The 18,218-nt window shown below is 57.3% G+C and overlaps 1 protein-coding gene and 1 long non-coding RNA gene across 4 annotated transcripts in view; one reads left to right on the top strand and one right to left on the bottom strand.

Moving 5' to 3' along the window:
• The window catches only part of LOC102153633, a 71,760-nt gene extending 67,534 nt beyond the window's left edge, over window positions 1-4,226 (bottom strand). For 2 of the 3 annotated variants that reach the window (XR_005359972.1, XR_005359974.1), the window contains exon 1: window positions 4,073-4,226. This is a non-coding gene — a long non-coding RNA (uncharacterized LOC102153633). The remainder of the gene's footprint in view (window positions 1-4,072) is intronic. The other variant, XR_005359975.1, reaches the window with a different exon arrangement.
• Window positions 4,227-5,913: 1,687 nt separating this feature from the next.
• On the top strand, window positions 5,914-9,918 carry FOXF1 (forkhead box F1). Its single transcript, XM_038538114.1, has 2 exons — window positions 5,914-6,907; window positions 8,379-9,918. Exons 1-2 carry the CDS (start codon window positions 5,914-5,916, stop codon window positions 8,537-8,539), a joined length of 1,155 nt encoding a protein of 384 aa, XP_038394042.1. The 3' UTR covers window positions 8,540-9,918.
• Window positions 9,919-18,218: the final 8,300 nt, after the last annotated feature.

The raw sequence follows: 18,218 nt of genomic DNA, 5'->3' as shown, positions 1-18,218 counted from the left end.
AGCACATGCACACCTACAGCAGTCTATGTAATTCTGTATCATATGGTCCAAAGAGCCTATAATGTTCTGTGTCTGGAACCCATTACATCGTATATGTCCTTAGACTGTTCTCTGTGTGCAATGTGCTATGCTATACACATTTATAATTGTCTGTATATGGAACACCTCATAGTGTACTCGAATATTCTACACACATAACGAGTTCTACTGATTGAATCTTACAATATTAGTTACACGGGAGGCTACCGCACCGCACTCACATCCTGTGATGTTCAGCACAGAAACGAGTTAGATGTACACACCTCACCCCGTTCTGTGCACAGAGACCTGATCTTATACACCTGCCTGACACTGTAGTGCCCAGAGGACATGCCAGCACGGACTTCGCCTTACCCTACTCTGTGCCTCTCTATTTCTTGCAGGTTTTTTTTTCTCTCTCTCTTTTTTTTTAAGTAAACTCCATGCCCAACATGGGGCTCAAACTCATGACTCTGAGATCAAGAGTCACATGCTCTACGGGCTGAGGTAGCCAGGTGCCCCTATGTCTGGACAATATTCTACATGTTGGCATGCATGATATGTGTGTACATCTGGCATCTGCAGAGAAACATACCACGTATTTTGTGCACAAGTCATCCTATATAACCCAGGGAAGGGGCGATGCCCTGTCTCCTGACCCTGACATTTCTCTCCACAGTCCCCTGTCTCCAGGGCCACATTTTCACCCACAGATACCCCGCCGCCACTCCCCACTCCGGGCCTCCCTACTGACTCTCCTAGGCCATGAGGCTTCCCTAAGTGCCCGGAGCCCACCTCAGGTCTGGGGCCCAGCCTGCCCTACCTTGTGTTGTCTTTGGACAACGCCTGGAAGGGGTTTGAGGGAGCAGGGATAGGGGAGGCTCAGGCCCCACGCTAATGCAGAGCAGGGATAGTGGGGGACAGGGCGGCTGCCCTCTCCGTGGGTGGTCGGCTGCCGCCTTCGCCTCCGCCCCCTCCCGCTGGGCCGGCCGGGCACAATCCGAGCTGGATCTGGTTCCCTGCTCGGGTTACGGCGCACTCTCCGCCGGGGCGGCTTCACTTAAGCAATTAGCCAGTAAAAATACCTTGGGCTTGGGGAGTGGGAGACATGGCAGGCGTGTCTGTTTTTACACGCTCCCCCCCACCAATTTAGGATTCCTGGGGCCAAAGCTGGGGCGCAGATTTGATTTGGGATGGGAGGGGTGTCCTTAAGGATCTTTAAGCTAAGAGCAAAAAACTACCCATATCCCCGTCTATATTTTTTCCGTCGGTCCCATGAGCTGGGCCCCTGGGTCTGATGGTTTCTGTCTCTATGATAGCCTTTCTCCACACACTCTTACCCAATGCTCACAATGGCCCCGAGAAATAGGTGCCATTATTTTAGTTCCTTTTAGATGAAAAACTAAGGTGCACAGCATGATGATTAGCTAATAATACTTATCATATATTTAAATGTTGCTAAGACAGTAGATCTTAAATGCTCTCACACACAAAAGAAACGGTAACCACGTGACAGAGGTGGCAGGGAGGAATGCATGGTTGTGATCGGGTTCGTTTTTTTGCAACACGTAAATGTATTCAATCAATATACTGTATGATTTGAATTTACACAATATTACATGTCTGTTATATCTTAATAAAGGTATTAAAAATCAACCAACAGTCACTGCCCCACACCAAAAGAAACTAAGGCACAAATAGCTTATCCCTGTGTGGTAAATGCTGGATTCAAATCTGGACCACGACAATTCCCAGTATGCGGACAGAGGGTCTCTGCCTCCTTTTCCGTTGCAGACCCCTGCTCGCCCTGTGGCTTAAATGCTGGTTCTGCAGTCAGATCTGGATTTGCATCTTGGCTCTGCAGGATGGCCCAGGGTGTGGGATAACCAGGGCGGAGTGACCATCTGTAAAGGGAGGGATAACACTGACCTCCTAGGAGCTTCTGTGAAGATTAAACAAATATCTTCGGGGCATCTAACCTGGGTCCTGGGTTCACAGATGGGAGGTAATGGGTTCATGGACAGGCTCCAGGTGTTTGGTGAGAACTTGAAAATCATTCTGTGAATGGCACAGGTATGTGCAGGTATGTGGGTGGGAGGGTGGAGAGGATCTAGTTTTCAATAGTCTGTCAAAGGGATTCACAGCCCATGGAAAGGTTAAGAACATCCGAGGGGTGTTGATAAGGCGGCATCAGCACTTGGCGCAGCCAGCGGTTGAGAAGACCTATTAATGGCACCGTGTCTGTGACGGCTGTTACTATTTTATCACCTGCTCTCCAAAGGGCCTCTATGCGCCTGGGAAGCCAGGGGCTTCGGGGGGCCACAGAAGCTTTCCTAGACTCTCTCTGCCCTCCACCTGTATTGAAGCTTCTGGGGGAGGGTCAAATGCAACGAGTCTGTCCTTGGAGGTAGAGAGAAAAGATAGGTGTTCGCCTGGCAGTGCTGGTTGACCCAGGCCAGGTCCTTGGTGGGCCTCAGTTTCCCCATCTCAAAATGCAAGATCAAGTGAGACTTCTCCAGGCATCTTAAGAGCTGAGAGCCTGTCTCGCGGGCATACACAAAAGCCCTTTTGCTATGGATGTGGTTTTTCCTAGAATTGAAGGGGGGGTCCCCTCCAAACTAGAGCTGGGAGCTCATTTCCCCTCCTCTCCTTCTCACACTCCCACCTTTACCTCCTTCCTGGGTGGAGATTAGGAGTTGGGAAGAGCCTCTGTCTGGCACATTGCTGAGGATCCAGGCCACGAGGCCCCCTCTCCTTGGGCAAGGTAACTGCTGCCCTTTCCCTGCAAAGCCTGGTTTGCTGTCAGAGCGTGAGGGTTAAGTGGAGGCCAGGTGGGGCCCTGACTCCACACTTCCTCTCCAGGAAGGCAGAAGCTCTCCCACCCCAAAACACACAGGGGCCCCCTTGAGAGCCAGTGAAAGACCTGAAGGGAGGAAGTGATGGGGGGGGGGGGCTCAGCCAAAGATGGCATCTGCGGCCCCCTTCCGAGTAGAGAGGACCCAAAAAGGAAGGGGCTGTTGGAAGAAGCCTCCCCCATTCTATGTTCTATAGAGCCCCCTCACTTTGAAGGTGCCCCATCAGAGAAACAGGCATTACTATCGCTTTCTGGGAGCCACAGGGCACGGCGGCATCCTTAGGCTGGAGAGTGGGGCAGCCTCTCCCGCTGGCCTTTCTACTAAACGCCAGATGTGCTCCCAGCAGCTGGCGGTAGCGACCCCTTCTCGGGAACTTCCCTCTCCCGGCAACGCCAGGGCCTCCTAGCCTGCAGCTGCCGTTTGGCCAAAAAAAAAAAAAAAAAAAAAAAAAGAGAGAGAGAGAGAGAGAGAGAATGTAAGAATGTGTGCGTGAACGTGTAGGCGTGAATGCAGCGGCTGTGCGTGGGTGAACACGCAGTGCAGGAGTGTGTGCACTTAACGCAAAGCGTGTCCTCTGCGGTGGGCAGGCCTGTGCTTTCGGGGGAGAGTTGGGGCTCCCGAGCTGCGTGAGGGGTGTTCGCCGGGAGGATGCACTGGAGGCTGTGCGGAGCTCGGGGGCTCTGGGTGTGTGCGTGCTGGCTGGGCTGCGGGGGGTGGGGGTGGGTCTGCCGTCGCGCCTCCACCTGCGCGAAGGTAGGGCCACACACCCTGTCCCCAGGCCGCGGAGCCCGGCGGCAGCGCTGCGCGGGGAAGGCGCCCCTCGGCCTGGGAAGGCGGGGACCGCTGGGCACGCTACTCCTGCGAGCCCCCCAGCTCCTCACACGGACGTGCCAGGCGCCCCGAAGGCGACGAGGCGTCTACCGCCGAGGCTGGAGGCGTCTGAGCGAGGAGGGGGGACCGCGGGGTCGAGGACGCCAAGGAAACCCGAGAGGAGAGGACGGTGGGCTTTGAAAAGCGCCGCGGGGCGGGCTCAGTCCGAGCCTCCCGGCGCTCCGGGAATCCGTTTCTGGTCCCGGCTCCCGCCGGCGCAACGCGTCCAGGCTGGTCTTTGCGACCCTGGAGAACAGCCGTCTCCTCCCTACAGCGGCCCGGAGAGGCTGGGCTGGGTGCCCCGCAGTTAGCGCGCGAACGGCACTCACCTGGGTGCCTCTGGCCGCCTTGCGCTCCGCTCGGTGCGGTCCCGCGCCGGCGCCCCGGTCCTGCGAGGGGAGGCGAGGCGAGGCGAGGCGAGCGCGCGAGCTCCCGGCTCCGACCGCCCGGCGCGAGGGCCTCCGGGGCCTGCGCTCCCACCCGCGCAGGCTGCTTTCCGGAACCTGGCCTGGCGCGCAGTGTCAGAGGCCCCGCGGCGGCGGCAGGCCGAGCCCACAGGGGCATTAGGCCAACTCCCCCCGCGCACGCGGAATTCTCTATTATTATTATTAAAGAATCCCCCAGAACGTGTTTACGTTGAGCCGTATAAACTTCCTGCCAGGGCCTCTACCATCTATGAGGAATCGGAACCTGTTCTTGGAAAGTGGGGACACCGGAGCTGCGGGGCCAAAGGGGCGGATTTTAAGCCTGTGCCAGTGTGTGTTGGGGGGGGCCCCTGGGCAGCATGCGGGTTCAGATCGGAAGGCGGGTGGGAGTGGGTGCGAATCCGCTCCTGGGGGGCCTACTGTCCGTGCGCGAGTGGGGCGCGCCCTTGGGCACGCGCGTGCCTGAGCGAGCTGTGCGCGTGCGGGGGAACGCACGCAGGGGCGCGAGTGTGCACTGGGGGGTCTTCGCATTTTGCGAGGTGTGCACGTGCACCGAGGCTTGCGGGCGTGCGCGGGAGTGCATGCACGAGCGGGGGAGCGGCCCCGCGGCTCCGGGAAGCCTGTGCGGCCGGGGTCCCGCCGAGCCCGCGGGTCTCACTCGCCCCCGCTCGGCCCGCGGCGCCCGCACGAAGCGGCCGCGACCCGCCCCGAGCTTTCGTTTTCCGCCCGCGCTCGGCTCCCGCGGCGGCCCGCCTGCTCGCGCGCTTCTGGGCGAGTCCAAAACGTCCCGGGCGCAACGCAGTCCTCCCCGGGGCGGGGAGAGCGGGTAGGCGGTCCCTCCCGGGCACGTACGCCCGCGGCCGCGGGGACCGGTGGCCCAGCCGGGGTGGCCGCGGTGGCCGCGGGCTGTGCGCGCCGGGCAGGGCCTCGGGCGCCCGCGCCTCGGGGCCGGGAAGGCGGGGGCCTGCGCGGCGCGGGGCTGAGCCGCGGCCCGGGCGCAGTCACACTTGCTGGCCAGGTTGGTGGAGGCGGGGCGGCGCTGCCGGCGGCCCGGGGCGGCGAGGGTGGGGGCCCTTTAAGCGCCCACCGCCGCGGGCGGGGGGAGGGAGGAGGGGACTCCCGGAGGGTCCCGGGCGGCCCGCGCGACGCCGCGGAGGGGAGCTGCAGGCGCGGCGGCCTGGCTGCAGCGGCGGGGCCGAGCGCCGCGGGGGGCGGGGGCCCAGCGCCGCAGCCCGCGGGGGCGCACGGCCTCGGCCCCGGAGGCGCTGCTCCCCGCCCCCCGAGCTCGGCGGCGGGGGCGGGGCGGGGCGGGGGGGGGTGGGGGGGCGGGGGGCGGCCTCGCGGCCTCGGCCGGGGCCGCAGGGCTGCACCGAGGCTGCCCTGAGCCTCCGCTCGGCTCCTTCCCCAGTGGGAGGGCGAGAGGGAAAGAGGGAGGAGAGAGGGCGAGGGCGAGGGCGCGGGAGGCGGGGGGAGGGAGCCGGGGCGAGGGGGGTCCGCGCCACCCGCCGGCCGCTCCCGCGGCTCCTCGGGGCGGACGGGCGGGGGAGGGCGGGCGCGCCGAGCCCCGCCGCGCGCAGGGGCCGCGGATGACGGCAGAGGAGCAGCCGGCCCCGCGCGCGCAGCCCCCTCCCCCCCGCCCTCCGCCCCCCCCTCCTCTTCCTCCTCCTCCTCCTCCTCCTCCTCCTCCCGGCCGGTCGGCGGCGCAGAGCAGCGGCGGCAGCGGCGGCGGCGGCAGCAGCCACCCGATGTCTTCGGCGCCCGAGAAGCAGCAGCCACCGCACGGCGGCGGCGGCGGCGGCGGCGGCGGCGGGGGCGGCGGGGGAGGCGGCGCGGCCATGGACCCCGCGGCGTCCGGGCCGGCCAAGGCCAAGAAGACCAACGCGGGCATCCGGCGCCCCGAGAAGCCGCCCTACTCGTACATCGCGCTCATCGTCATGGCCATCCAGAGCTCGCCCACCAAGCGCCTGACGCTCAGCGAGATCTACCAGTTCCTGCAGAGCCGCTTCCCCTTCTTCCGCGGCTCCTACCAGGGCTGGAAGAACTCGGTGCGCCACAACCTCTCGCTCAACGAGTGCTTCATCAAGCTGCCCAAGGGCCTCGGGCGGCCCGGCAAGGGCCACTACTGGACCATCGACCCGGCCAGCGAGTTCATGTTCGAGGAGGGCTCCTTTCGGCGGCGGCCCCGCGGCTTCCGAAGGAAATGCCAGGCGCTCAAGCCCATGTACAGCATGATGAACGGGCTGGGCTTCAACCACCTCCCGGACACCTACGGCTTCCAGGGCTCCGCCGGCGGCCTCTCCTGCCCGCCCAACAGCCTGGCGCTGGAGAGCGGCCTGGGCATGATGAACGGCCACTTGCCGGCCAACGTGGACGGCATGGCTCTGCCCAGCCACTCGGTGCCACACCTGCCCGCCAACGGCGGCCACTCGTACATGGGCAGCTGCGGCGGCGCGGCGGCCGGCGAGTACCCGCACCACGACAGCTCAGTGCCCGCCTCCCCGCTGCTGCCCGCCGCCGCCAGCGGGGTCATGGAGCCCCACGCCGTCTACTCGGGCTCCACGGCCGCCTGGCCGCCCTCGGCCTCCGCGGCGCTCAACAGCGGCGCCTCCTACATCAAGCAGCAGCCCCTGTCCCCCTGCAACCCCGCAGCCAACCCCCTGTCTGGCAGCCTCTCCACGCACTCCCTGGACCAGCCGTATCTACACCAGAACAGTCACAACGCCCCAGCCGACCTGCAAGGTGAGTGGGGGAGACCCGGGCTGCCCTAGGCCTGGGGGACTCCGACGTCTGTCAGAGTTGGGTGCTGAACCGGGCCCCCACCCCCACCCCCACCCCCACCCCCACCCGCTGACCGCCCTGGGCGAGAGCTTGATGCCACTCCTGTGGGGTGCCAGCCCCGCTGCTTCCGGAGGCCACCAGCTCTCCGGAGTGTCTCTCAGCCTCGCATGCCCCCCTCTGCGGGGTGAGTGCAGTGAGAGGGGAGGGCAGATTTGGAGCAAGATAATTGTTTCACCTTTTCAGTTCCAACTCCCAGCTGCTGGTAGCCCCCAGCCTGCCCAAGTAGGCCCCTTCCTCACCAAAAAGGCTCGGCCCCCGATATTCCACATCCCTCTAAATCTTTAGCCCCTCACACCTCATCAAGTTCCCAGGATGGAGCCAGAGCCCAGCCCTGGCCAGCTGGCTGGGCCTCCCCTATATTCGCCACCACCGGAAGGCTGCCTGGGCAGAAAAAGAGCGTTAGGCCCAGAGCTGCCTGGGCTGGGTGCTCAGAGGCCCGGCACCCCAGCCTCCCAGGGAACCAGGCCTGGCCGTGGGGAGGTCGAGTTGGGGGACATTTTGTGGTGACAGGGGCAGAGAGGGACTGTGACCAGGCCCAGAGCAAGAGTGAGAGGTGCAGGCCCCACAGACTCTTTGTTTCTGAGGATCCAGGCTTTCGGTTCCCCAGGTACACTCCTCCCCACTCCTCTGAGAAGGACCAGGCAGGAAAGGCTCCCCTCCAGCACTCTCCTCTCAGCACCCACCAGCGTCTCTGGGCCCGGTTCTGGAAAGAGCTCGGAAGGGCTAAGCAAGGCCTGTCAGGGCTCAGCTGTCAGCCTCCCGCGGGAGGCAGGAGCCGGCCTGGAGGTTGGAGGGCCCCCTCTCCACGGGGACCTCCCTGTTTGGGCTGCTTCAGACTCCCAGCGGCTGGGGCTGCCTCTCCACCCCCTGGCGGAGGGGGAGACGGCTGTTCTCCAAGGGGCCTTTCCCCCTGGAGAAGCCTCCAGCCCTACCGGGGCCTCCGCAGGCTTCGGGGTTGGGAGGTGAGTGCCCCAGCCCTAGGCACAGGCCTTGGGCTGGCCCTGGAGGTGGAGGCCGGCTCTCCTTGAGGTCTGCTGGCCCTTGGCAGCCCCCTACCCCTTCCTCTTGGGGCTTCAGGAAGCCCCAGCCTGGAGCTTGGTGCCTGAGGCAGGAGAGGCCCACGCCGCAGGCACCCAGGAGCAGGGGTCATCCCTGGGGTCCTGGGATCTTCTGCTGGAGCACAGAGCCCAGGGCCCGAAATCCGGGGCCGCCCGGCCCCGCCCGAGGCCGGAACTCCGGGAGTCTGGCACCTCGGTGGGGCGTAGGGAGGCAGCGGGCCCGTGCGCCGGAGCCGGGGAGCGCTGCTTCTCCGCCGGAGCCGGGGGCGCCCACCCTAACTCTGCTCCCTGCCCTCCCGTTGCCTCCTTCGCAGGCATCCCGAGGTATCACTCCCAGTCTCCCGGCATGTGTGACCGCAAGGAGTTCGTCTTCTCCTTCAACACCATGGCGTCCTCATCCATGCACTCGGCGGGCAGTGGCTCCTACTACCACCAGCAGGTCACCTACCAAGACATCAAGCCCTGCGTGATGTGAGGCCGCAGCTGGCGGGGCCCTCCAGGCACGGGCGGCCTGGCTCGGGGACCCCCGGAACCCATCGCAAGAAACTGCTTTATTCTTGAGGTATAACCGTAGGCAGAAGACAAGGGTTTGACCCCTACCCACCCGGATTATTTGGAAAGGAATCCCCAAGGCAAAGACCCAGCTTGGTGGTCAGCACCTCCTCCCACACTCCTTCAAAAAATTAACAAATGGTGGCTGTGGGGCCTGCTCTGACTACAGCTGTTGGTAGAAGTATCTATTTTCGATCCAGTGGAAGCCGGCTGAGAAGGTGCTGTATTGGGGGAAACCCTCGACATCCAAACAAGAATTCTGCTGAGGCCTCTCCCCGCCTTCCCTCCAATGGCAAAAGTGGGGGAAGGTTTTCAGAAGAAAGGCAAACATGTGAGACCATCATTATCAAATACTTTTATTTTTTGGTTGAGTATTTATCTTTTAATTTTTAATTTTTTTTTTTTTTTGGAAAGAATGTCTTGGAATGCGCAAGTCTCCTCTTAGAGCCGTGTTTTGCAGGGAAGGGGGGGCAAGAAATCACGTCTTCCTCCCCATCTCAGAAGCCCTCCAGCAACCACAGGTGGATCTTTGTGCGGACTTGCATTTCTGAAGCCACTGTTCGTCTTACAAAAGGAAACTAGAAGGAGCCCAGAAGCAGGGGCTCCCCGGGCCTCTGCCGTCCCCTCAGCCCTCCTCTGTCTTCTCTACAGTCCTTTTTGGTTTTGTTTCGAATTGCATTTTGACTCTTTTGGCGGGTGTTTTTCTCACAAGACCCGACTGTCTCCCGATCTCTACTGTAAAAAAACGTGCTGGTGTGAGAGCGAGGGGAACACAGCGCGGCGCGGGGGCAGGGAAGGCCGGTGAGCGCACGAATTCAGGATTGCGGCGACGCAGAAAGGTTAAGGCACTTTTTTAAACTATAGCAAGGCTCATCCTGTTATTTATTCTACTTTCTTTCCCTAATAATCGAAACACCGCATAGGCTCCTCCGTTTATCAGTATTAATGGTGTAACTTTGTTGGCAATATTTGCCGCGTAGAATTTTTTTTTTTTTTAGAGAACCATTGTAAATTTGAAACAAAGTCCGATCTGTGTAAAAACAAATTTCCATATGTTTATATAAATATATATATAAAATGAAGGACTACCCCCTTTTTTTTAGTATTTGGCTGCTGGGGTGCAGCATTTGTGACACGTATTTCAAATTTCCTTCTGCACTGTATAAAATGACAATTTGAGGATGTTTTGCCTTTTGTGTATTTTTTCCTAAAAAAAAGAACAAAAATAAAAATGTATAACATTTGTACATGGCCTTTAACATTGTATCAACTAGAAATAAAATCGCATGAGTATTTTATTGGGATTGGGATTGCGGAGTATCTTCCAAACCCCAAAATATACACAGAAACCAGCTTGGGATCTCTAGACTTGTTTTATATGTAAAATATGGGTTATTTTGAATACTTTTTTCTTTTTTGTGTCTCTTTTTTGCTAATCCTCCTCTTTCCATCCTTCACTTCCCGCTGAAGTGAAATTTGGACATGCGTAACTATTTTTCTTGGCTTCTGTTTTTTAAGAAGAGCCCTCTGCCCCTCTAAATGTCATTTCTTGTTTTAAAGAAATAATCAGATGTTGAAAGAAAAACTTGTCCCTCCTTCCTCCAGGGAAAACCATATAGATATAAGAATATAGATGATTTTTTTTACCTTTTTTTTTTTTTGCCACCAATGGGAGTTTATTTGGAGTTTCAGGCTTTACTGTTTCCATATTCTAGCTGTTATAAATTGTGAAACTTTAACTTTTTTGTATGTGGAGTTTGTTTTTTGTTTTTGTTTTTTGAGGTTTTTTTTGTGGGTTTTTGTTTGTTTGTTTTTGGTGCCCTATACTTGGTTTTCCCCAACTTAGAACTGAGTAGAATTTAAGCGAGAAAAGAACCATTGGTGGGAAAGCAAGGTGACAAAAACATTTCCATTCAGGAACACTTTCCTGAAAATGGGGTGGGGGAACACTGTCTAAAACCTGCATCTCCAACCCGACCACCCTCCTTCTATTCCAATTCCCGCCTACCTAAGAAAACAAACACAGTAAAGTCACATTGTCGGTGCACCCATTCAGGACCCACCGCAGTTTCTCCGCGTCGTGGGGTCGCAAGCCTCTGAACCTGGTTCTTCTCAAATTTGACATTTTGGACATGAGGGTAATTTCTCCAGTGCTCTGTTACATCAAAATTATCAAACTCGCCCAGGCAATTAATGTCCCAAACTAACCGCTGTCTATAAAAGCAAGATAAAGGGTACAGGAAAAGGCCGGTGACTCCATCCCTGGGGGCTCTGGTGGGCCGAAGCGTCGGGCGGCAGTTCTCCCTGGGCGCAGCCGCTGTCGCTGGCATGCGCCTGGCCCTGCACTCCGGGAGCACATTGGCAGCAAGGGGAGAAGGCACTGTCCTCCTGGGGTGGAGGCCACCACCGCATCCCACCAGTGCTCAGGAAAACCAGGCCAGAGAAAATCCCCCAGGCCTCCAGCACGGAAAGTGCGCTGCGCTTGGAACCGGGCAACCTCCACAGGCAAGAGTGGGCCTCATCCTCCCTCCCCGGCCACGGAAACTGCACCCCAATTAGGACTGAGGCTCTGGTAAGTGGGGTTGATGAGGAGAAATCCAATGCCAGCTCAACCGGCACCCTCCCCAGTCTCCAGCAACTTCTCCAGCCTCCGTCTGCGTCTGCACCCGCTCCTTTGGCCCCTTGGTGTGCCAGAGATGCCTTGTGCGCAGGCTGTGATTGGCTTTGGTGGCTGGATCGGAGTCTGGGGCGGTGAGCCCGGGCTTCCTGCTCATCTCCTTGGCCGCACCTGCGTCTCAGCGGGCTCTCCTACTGCTCCCACATCCTGGCCGGCTGTGTGGGAGGCACGAAGACGGGCCGGTGCAGGAAAACCGGCCAGGGAGCCCCAGGCAGGGCCTGGCCTCTGTCTCCCGGTCTGCCCCAGAGCCTGGGGATGCGAGAAGAGCCTTTCCCGGGAGAAAAGGTTGGCTCAGAGAGGGCCTGAATACTGCAGGCAAAACTGCATCGGGACCCATGTTCAAGACTGCACGCCGCTGCTGTTGCTACTGGTGCCCTCGGAAACCAGAGTGCTTGAGTTGTGTCTGCTCCCGGCCCATCTCATCCCTGCTTCGCACAGGGGCCAGTACCTGGAGCTCCCACTGTGGTGCACCCCCACAAAAGCATGCTGTGCATATGCAAGTTACAATCCTAAAAATGTAAAGGTGTTTCAGAGTCTGTTGCAAACCCACACATGCTATGTGCATAAATGGGTATCATTCTGGCACAGGGGCATTCTAGGTAGAATTAATTTAAGAACCTCTGCGCATACCTGGGAGGGGGTTGTCTTGGAACAATGCAGCCAAGCTACCCTAAGTGTATGAATCCTCTTAAGTAATAAAATACCTGGAGGTGGAAAGTGGCAAGAGTCATATCATAGGGTTTCTGTTTGTGGATTACACATCCCAGGGACTCCGGGGTTCTACTCGGGGAGGGGGTGGACATCCTGGGCGCACCCAGCCTTAGCCGCTGGGCCATTGCAGCAGGAGTGTCTTGGCATCCTCCCGGCTCCCAGTCCCAAGCGGGAAGAACTGCAGGCCCAGCTAGCCCCCACCCCATGGAGCTCACCCCCTCCCTCTCACCCACCTCTGGTCCACATCTGGCCGGAAGGCACTCAGGGTATGTGCTTCTGATGGGAAGGTGCCTGGCCCGTCAAAGCCCATCTGTCCCAGTTTTCTTTTCCCTTTGGGGCTGGAGAGCTGGGGAAAAGGATGGGAGTAGCAGTGTACAGAGGCCTGGCTCCCTACCTTCCAGGCGCCCACGAGCCGGCAGCTAACCCAGAGGTAGTGGATGTCCTGCCACCACCGAACCTGAGCACGCCCTATGACCTCTGAGCCTGTTTCCTCATCTGTAATAATACCATCGTCCTGACCTACGAAGGGCAGTGGTTCAGGGGTGAGGCTCCTCAGGAGCTCTGCGGTACACACACAGGAGTGGCCACAAGATCCACACGTCTCACCCTGCTTCCCTAGAGATCTGCCTGAGTGTATGTGTGTGTGTGTGTGTGTGTGTGTGTGTGTAGCGGGGGGGGGGGGGGCGGTGGATGCCATTCAAGATGCAAGATTCCATACTTCACAAGGGCCCTAGACTTGGGGGTTTCCAATGAGCAGTCTGGGAGCCAGTGAGCTCCCCATCTTCTAGCACGCTGCGCCTGCATGGACTCTCCTCCCTTCCCAGGGAGACCCTCCTAACTTCCAGGCCAGATGACCCTTGAGCCCAAGGACTTCACTTCTCACGGGGATTCTCAGTGTGGAACCGCCCTCATAGGAAACACTTGAGGTGTCTGCTGACACTGCAGACTGGGGGGCGGGAGTCGTGCTGGGAACTACTTGATTCGACTCTCTGGAGGTGGGACCCGGGACTCCAGTCTTCATAGATTTCCAGGGGTCCTGGTGAGTGGAGTTTGAAGTCTCTCCTGCAGTGTTCTCTGGGCTCCTGAGAAAGGCCCGGTGGAGGCGGCTCAGCCTGGCCTCTGCTGCCCCCTCCCGACCACCAGCTGACAGACCTGCAGAGCCCAGGCAAGCCGACGTTCACGTTCACAAGGCATGCTGCTTGCTGCCCTGGCAAGCCCTCGTCCCACACACACTCCAGCCCTTCTTGGGATTCCCTTAGGGAGGTCCTAGGACTACTCCTGCCTTCCAGAGACAGAAACTGAGCACGGACAAGTGAGGGGGCTTGCTCCAGACACTGCAAATAAGAGCTGGTATTTGGACACAGACCCAAAGCCCACATCCCTAAAGCACTGCGCTTCCTGGCTCCTGGTCACCCACTTTCCTCCAGCCACCAGGCCTAGTGAAAAGCGGCAAACTGTCCATGAGCAGCTTCTGCTGGGGTCTCTGAACACAGGGCCTCTTATCACCCCTGCCTGAGCCAGCAGCCTCAGCTCACATCCCTGACATCTACCTTCTCTGGCACACCAGACCTCAGTCCCCCCACGCCCCTCCCCACCGGAAGCCCCCCTCACTTCCTTGGGCCCCCTTAGTCCAGCAGAGAAAAGCTCAAATGAAAGCTGAAACTCAAGGCAAGAGAGGGCAGCTAGGGTAGCCTGTGGGGCTGTGCTTCCTCCCTTTGCTTCTGGAATCTTCTGGGCATCAACATGTCCAAACCCTGGGCCATTTCAAGGAGAAAGGCCTTTGCTGGGCATCTCCAGCAGACAAACCATATCCATTTACAAGGGTACACAGATGGATCTCAGGACTGAGACAAATCACGGCCCTTGTCAATGTTGACACATGTGCTTTGAGAACGGGCAGAGGATGTCTCCAAGTGTGACAGGGAGAGAACCACCATGGATGCTGAGTACCTCCATGTCTGCCATTGCAAGGGGCTAGACTCAGTGGTACACACACCCCAGTCATCATGGGTCAACAGACTAAGGCACAGTTTGCAGCACCAGGAACCATGGGGTTGTGTCGACACGCTGGAGAGACGTCACCAAGGCCAGGGCAACCCTGGGCCCCGAACAGAGGCAGAAAGCCCCAGCATAAGCACGATCAGCAAGGGGCTCCCTCCAACTCTTAGAGCATAGCCTTTCTGTGGGGGACACAGAAAAGGTGCAGGCCATACCCTGTGGCTTCGGAACAGTGGTCTGGGGAAAAGCAATGGTGACTAGCCTCTCCAGGCATCTTATTGAAACTACCACACCATGGAGGGGACATGGGCCATGCGTCCTATTGTGTCTAGGGCCTGTGGCCACAGGGAAGCATGCCAGGTCCTCAGACGTCCCCTAAAAAAGGGCAAACTGTTTTTGTATTTGAAAATGACCCCAGGGCGAGCCACCGATCAGCACACGTGTCTGGGTCCTGCAACACCTTGACATGGCCATAGCTTGTGTGACACAAGGACAGCTGCACCATCTCTGTCCAGATGGTCAGGGCCTGGCAAGGTGGCAGCAGGCATGAGCAGCGAGGTGCCAGTTCACTCTCCGGAAGCCTTCACCGCGATGCCTTCCCCGGGGAGAGGGGACTCTCTTTGGGAGAGGAGGCAGCTCCCTGCAGCTGACCCACTCCAGGAAGTGCACCCTTGGCGGTTTCTCCATAAGGTAGCAGCGCCACCTGCTGTCTGCCGTGCAGGGCTTGTGTTGGACCAACAGCCAACTTCCCAATAAACCCGAGGAAAACAGGTTTCACTGGAACGTGGACAGATGTGTGCACAGATGAACCTGATTTTGAAGATTCAGACCATTTGATCTTTGTTAAGGGGCACCTAGATAGATCAATTTAGCCTTTCTCTAATTATACAAATGATACTGCTTATTTAAAATAAAACCTTGGAAAAGTGAAAAGAGGGAAGTAAACATCACTTCAAACCCTGTCCCGAGACAGCCATTGGTCCCCAAAGATGTCCCTGTACACACAGACCCCAGGGCTCCTGAGAAGCAGATATCAGAGGTTGTAGTTGAGAGAGCAGGAGTCAGAGGACCCGAGTTAACGTCCCGGCTAGGAGAGCTCAGGCAGGGCTTCTCCCCGTGCCTCCGCTTCCCCATCCGCGGAGATGTTGGTAGAAGTACGTCTCTCAGAGCACTGCTGTGCAGCCAAAGTGAACTTAAAGCCTTTGAAGGGCTTACCAGTGAAGAAGCCAAGGCACAGAGAGGGAAAGCATTTTACCTGAGAACACACAGCGGGGACGTGCCACAGCTGGATTCACCGCAAATCCTGGTGTGCACAGCTTCATCACCACGTTCCTCAGCCACAAAATCATCTCTCTGTGGTGTCCCCACAAGCTGCTGTGGCTTCCAGCTACCCAAGGCCCTGACGGTGGCCAAAAGATGATCCAGCAGCACTTCCCCGGTGGACAGGCTTCTCCCCTGTCCCATCTTCCTCACCTGGGAAATGGGAGTTTAACAGTACATTCTTCTGGAGGTTGAACGAGTTAATTCATCCTCTGAGGTGGGGAGGGATGTTTGTTTTGCTCATAACTCAGCACTTCAGGGCCTGAGTTTATTGCTTCCAAGCCATCCAAAGTGCAAAACGTCCACTTTACATGGTCACATGTCAGCTCCCATTTTAACCTTTGTGATTTATGGATGTTGAAAATAAAGGGTTCCATTCACAGGAAGGAATCCTGCCCTGTCAGAGGAACAGGAGTGTGAGCCTGTTTGAAAGATCGCCCAGGCAGTCTCTGGTGAGAACCCAGGACAATGACAAGGCCTGGCAAAGTGGTCGGGGCCCACTGGGGACAGGGGCAGGTGTCCAGAGGGGCCACACCACACACTGGGAACAAGCCACCACACCTCACTGCCTCTGGTTCCTCACCTACGAATGCCAGGAGACACTGGCCACTTCAAGCAATGGAGGCCAACCTGGCTCAGTGCCCATCACACCACAGGCTTGCAACAGGGAAAGCTGCTTAGTGACATACAGATCAGATGTGATGGCAGCAGGAAGACACGGCACAGAGTGGACAGCACCCAGGGGGCCAGAATCCAAGGTTCCCCCATAGGCTGCTCAACAGGCCTGAGCCCAAGTGTCACTGTGTCTTTGGTGTGCAGTGGGGCCTTGGGGAAACCACATCTTTCCCATTCCTCTCCTAGAAAATGCCCCTGGTGTTTTCTACCCCTGTCTACCTGATGACAAGGTGAAGGCAATCCATAGGCACAGAAGTCAACAGACTGCCCTGGACTAGTCTGTAATCAGTGACAATTTGACAGCCTCACTGCTGACCAGCTGGGGGCTAAGGGCAAGTGGATTCCTCTCTCTCTACTTTGTTATCAGTTCTGTGAATAGGGAGCTCCCCCCAAAAGGACTGAGGATTAGGGGAAACTATGAATTTGCTTATCTATGTATATAATGTTTCTAGATTTTATCTTCATGAATACGGATAAATACAATTTATATATAAATAATCATGATATAAATGAAATTATGCAACTGATTAATAACCACCCTTGTCCAAACATAAAGCATCAAAAATCATCCATTTCACTCCTGACCAGTCTGGGCAGGGCTCAGTGGAAAGAGCCCCCTCACTGCATCAGGAGGCATCTGCGGAGACAGCCTGGCTGGGGCTGGGGGACCCAATTCCAAGGCAGTGCACCCACAAAGCTGATGAGGCGGTCATGTTAGTCTCTCTCTGAGTGGGTCTGGCCTGGGACAGCCTGGGCTTCCTCACAGCACGGTGGCTGGACTCTAGGAGCCAGTGTTCTAAGAAAAGGCCGCAGTGGCCAGGGTCTTAGCCACCTCCTACAAGCCACCAGTGCCACTTCTGTTAACCAGGCTGTCCCAGAGCCCAGAGCCAAGGGGGTGGGCACAGATCCCCTCTCTCTACAGGAGTGTCAAAAAACCTTTGGGATCACATTTTACAAATTCCACAGCATTTAAAACAGCTCAATAGTGGGTACCAGGCTGGCTGTCAACTGGCTCTGGTAGGTAAGAGCAGATGACTCTCGAGCTCAGTGCTGTGACTTCACACCCCAAGGATTACTTTTAAAAATCTTAATAAAACAGCTAAATAAATCTGGGCTATTATCAGGAGAGAAGTGTCAGCAGACAACATAAGCCAGTGTAGGCTGAGGATGCAGTCTTCTCCCTCACCTGTTGGGGAGAGGGAGGGAGGGGTCAGATGGGTTGCACCCAATTAAGACTGATGTTGGGAAATGACTTCAAGTTCACCTGCACAATAGCCTCCTCCTCCTGCTTTTATGCATGGGGTTCTTGATTTTGAAGGCTTCCCTGGGACCCCAACCCCCTAAAAATTGTTTTTGAAAAATGACTAGAGTCCATGGTCCTTAAGTTTCAGGAATATCTATTCTTTTTGGAACACTGGTTGGAGTCAACCTGGATAAAGGGGAAGTATAGCAACCCTCACTTATTTCTTCAGGGAACAGAGGGTGGAGACCCAGAAGACATTTTCAAAGAGTCCTCTGCAAGCCAGGTGCTTCCTGGGGCCTATGGGGTAATGTAGATGAGAATATGGGACAATGTTCCCCAGGAAGATTAGAGGTGGCAAAGGGAAGCAGTCCTCATTTTTGCACCTCCAGCAGAAAGACAAAAAGCTCCAGGATCAAGGGTCCAGTAAGACCATCTGGCCTTGGTTCCTAAAGTGCAGCATGAAGGTCTCCTGAAGAGGTCTGCTGGGGTGGCATGCAGGCCTCAGGCTTACCACCGCTAGACCTGGTTACCGCTTCTCTCTGCTGCTCTCCCCCGACATCTCTCCCTCTCTAGTATCCTGTGGCCCCATGCCAACTCCTTGTGGCTTCAGGTGTGCGGTCTCCTCTTGGGCACATTTGTCCTGAGCCTTCTTACCTGCAGTCCCGTGTCAGCACAGGTTTCCTTCCCCTGATGAGGTGCCTGGAGTGAGGCACATGGTGTCTGGAGGATGACTACCCAGGTCCCAGGGAGAGTGGGAGGGCAGGGGCAGCTGGGCTCACGGGCCAGATTCTTATATAAGCTAGTGTTTAAGAAGCTATTTGCTGCATTTGGCAGCATTAAAAAAAATACCAACTATATAACTGCATAAAATGCACTGGTTGCTCTTACTACTCAGGAGTATTCTTCAGAAAGCTTGCTGTGGACATCCCCGCCAAAATCTGACATTCCAAGGGGGAGGGGGAGTAAAGGAATAAAGTC

This window comes from Canis lupus, chromosome 5 (assembly GCF_011100685.1).
Source record: "Canis lupus familiaris isolate Mischka breed German Shepherd chromosome 5, alternate assembly UU_Cfam_GSD_1.0, whole genome shotgun sequence".
Classification (NCBI taxonomy): domain Eukaryota; kingdom Metazoa; phylum Chordata; class Mammalia; order Carnivora; family Canidae; genus Canis; species Canis lupus.
Note: the sequence above shows the minus strand (reverse complement) of the source record. Positions and strands in the feature narration are given on the sequence as shown.

What these genes read in the sequence shown, in the direction of transcription:
- FOXF1 (XM_038538114.1), top strand. Translation starts at nt 5,914, where the DNA reads ATGTCTTCGGCGCCCGAGAAGCAGCAGCCACCGCACGGCGGCGGCGGC. An exon ending in CGCCCCAGCCGACCTGCAAG is followed by an intron (nt 6,908 to 8,378) that starts GTGAGTGGGGGA and finishes CCTCCTTCGCAG; the next exon opens with GCATCCCGAGGTATCACTCC.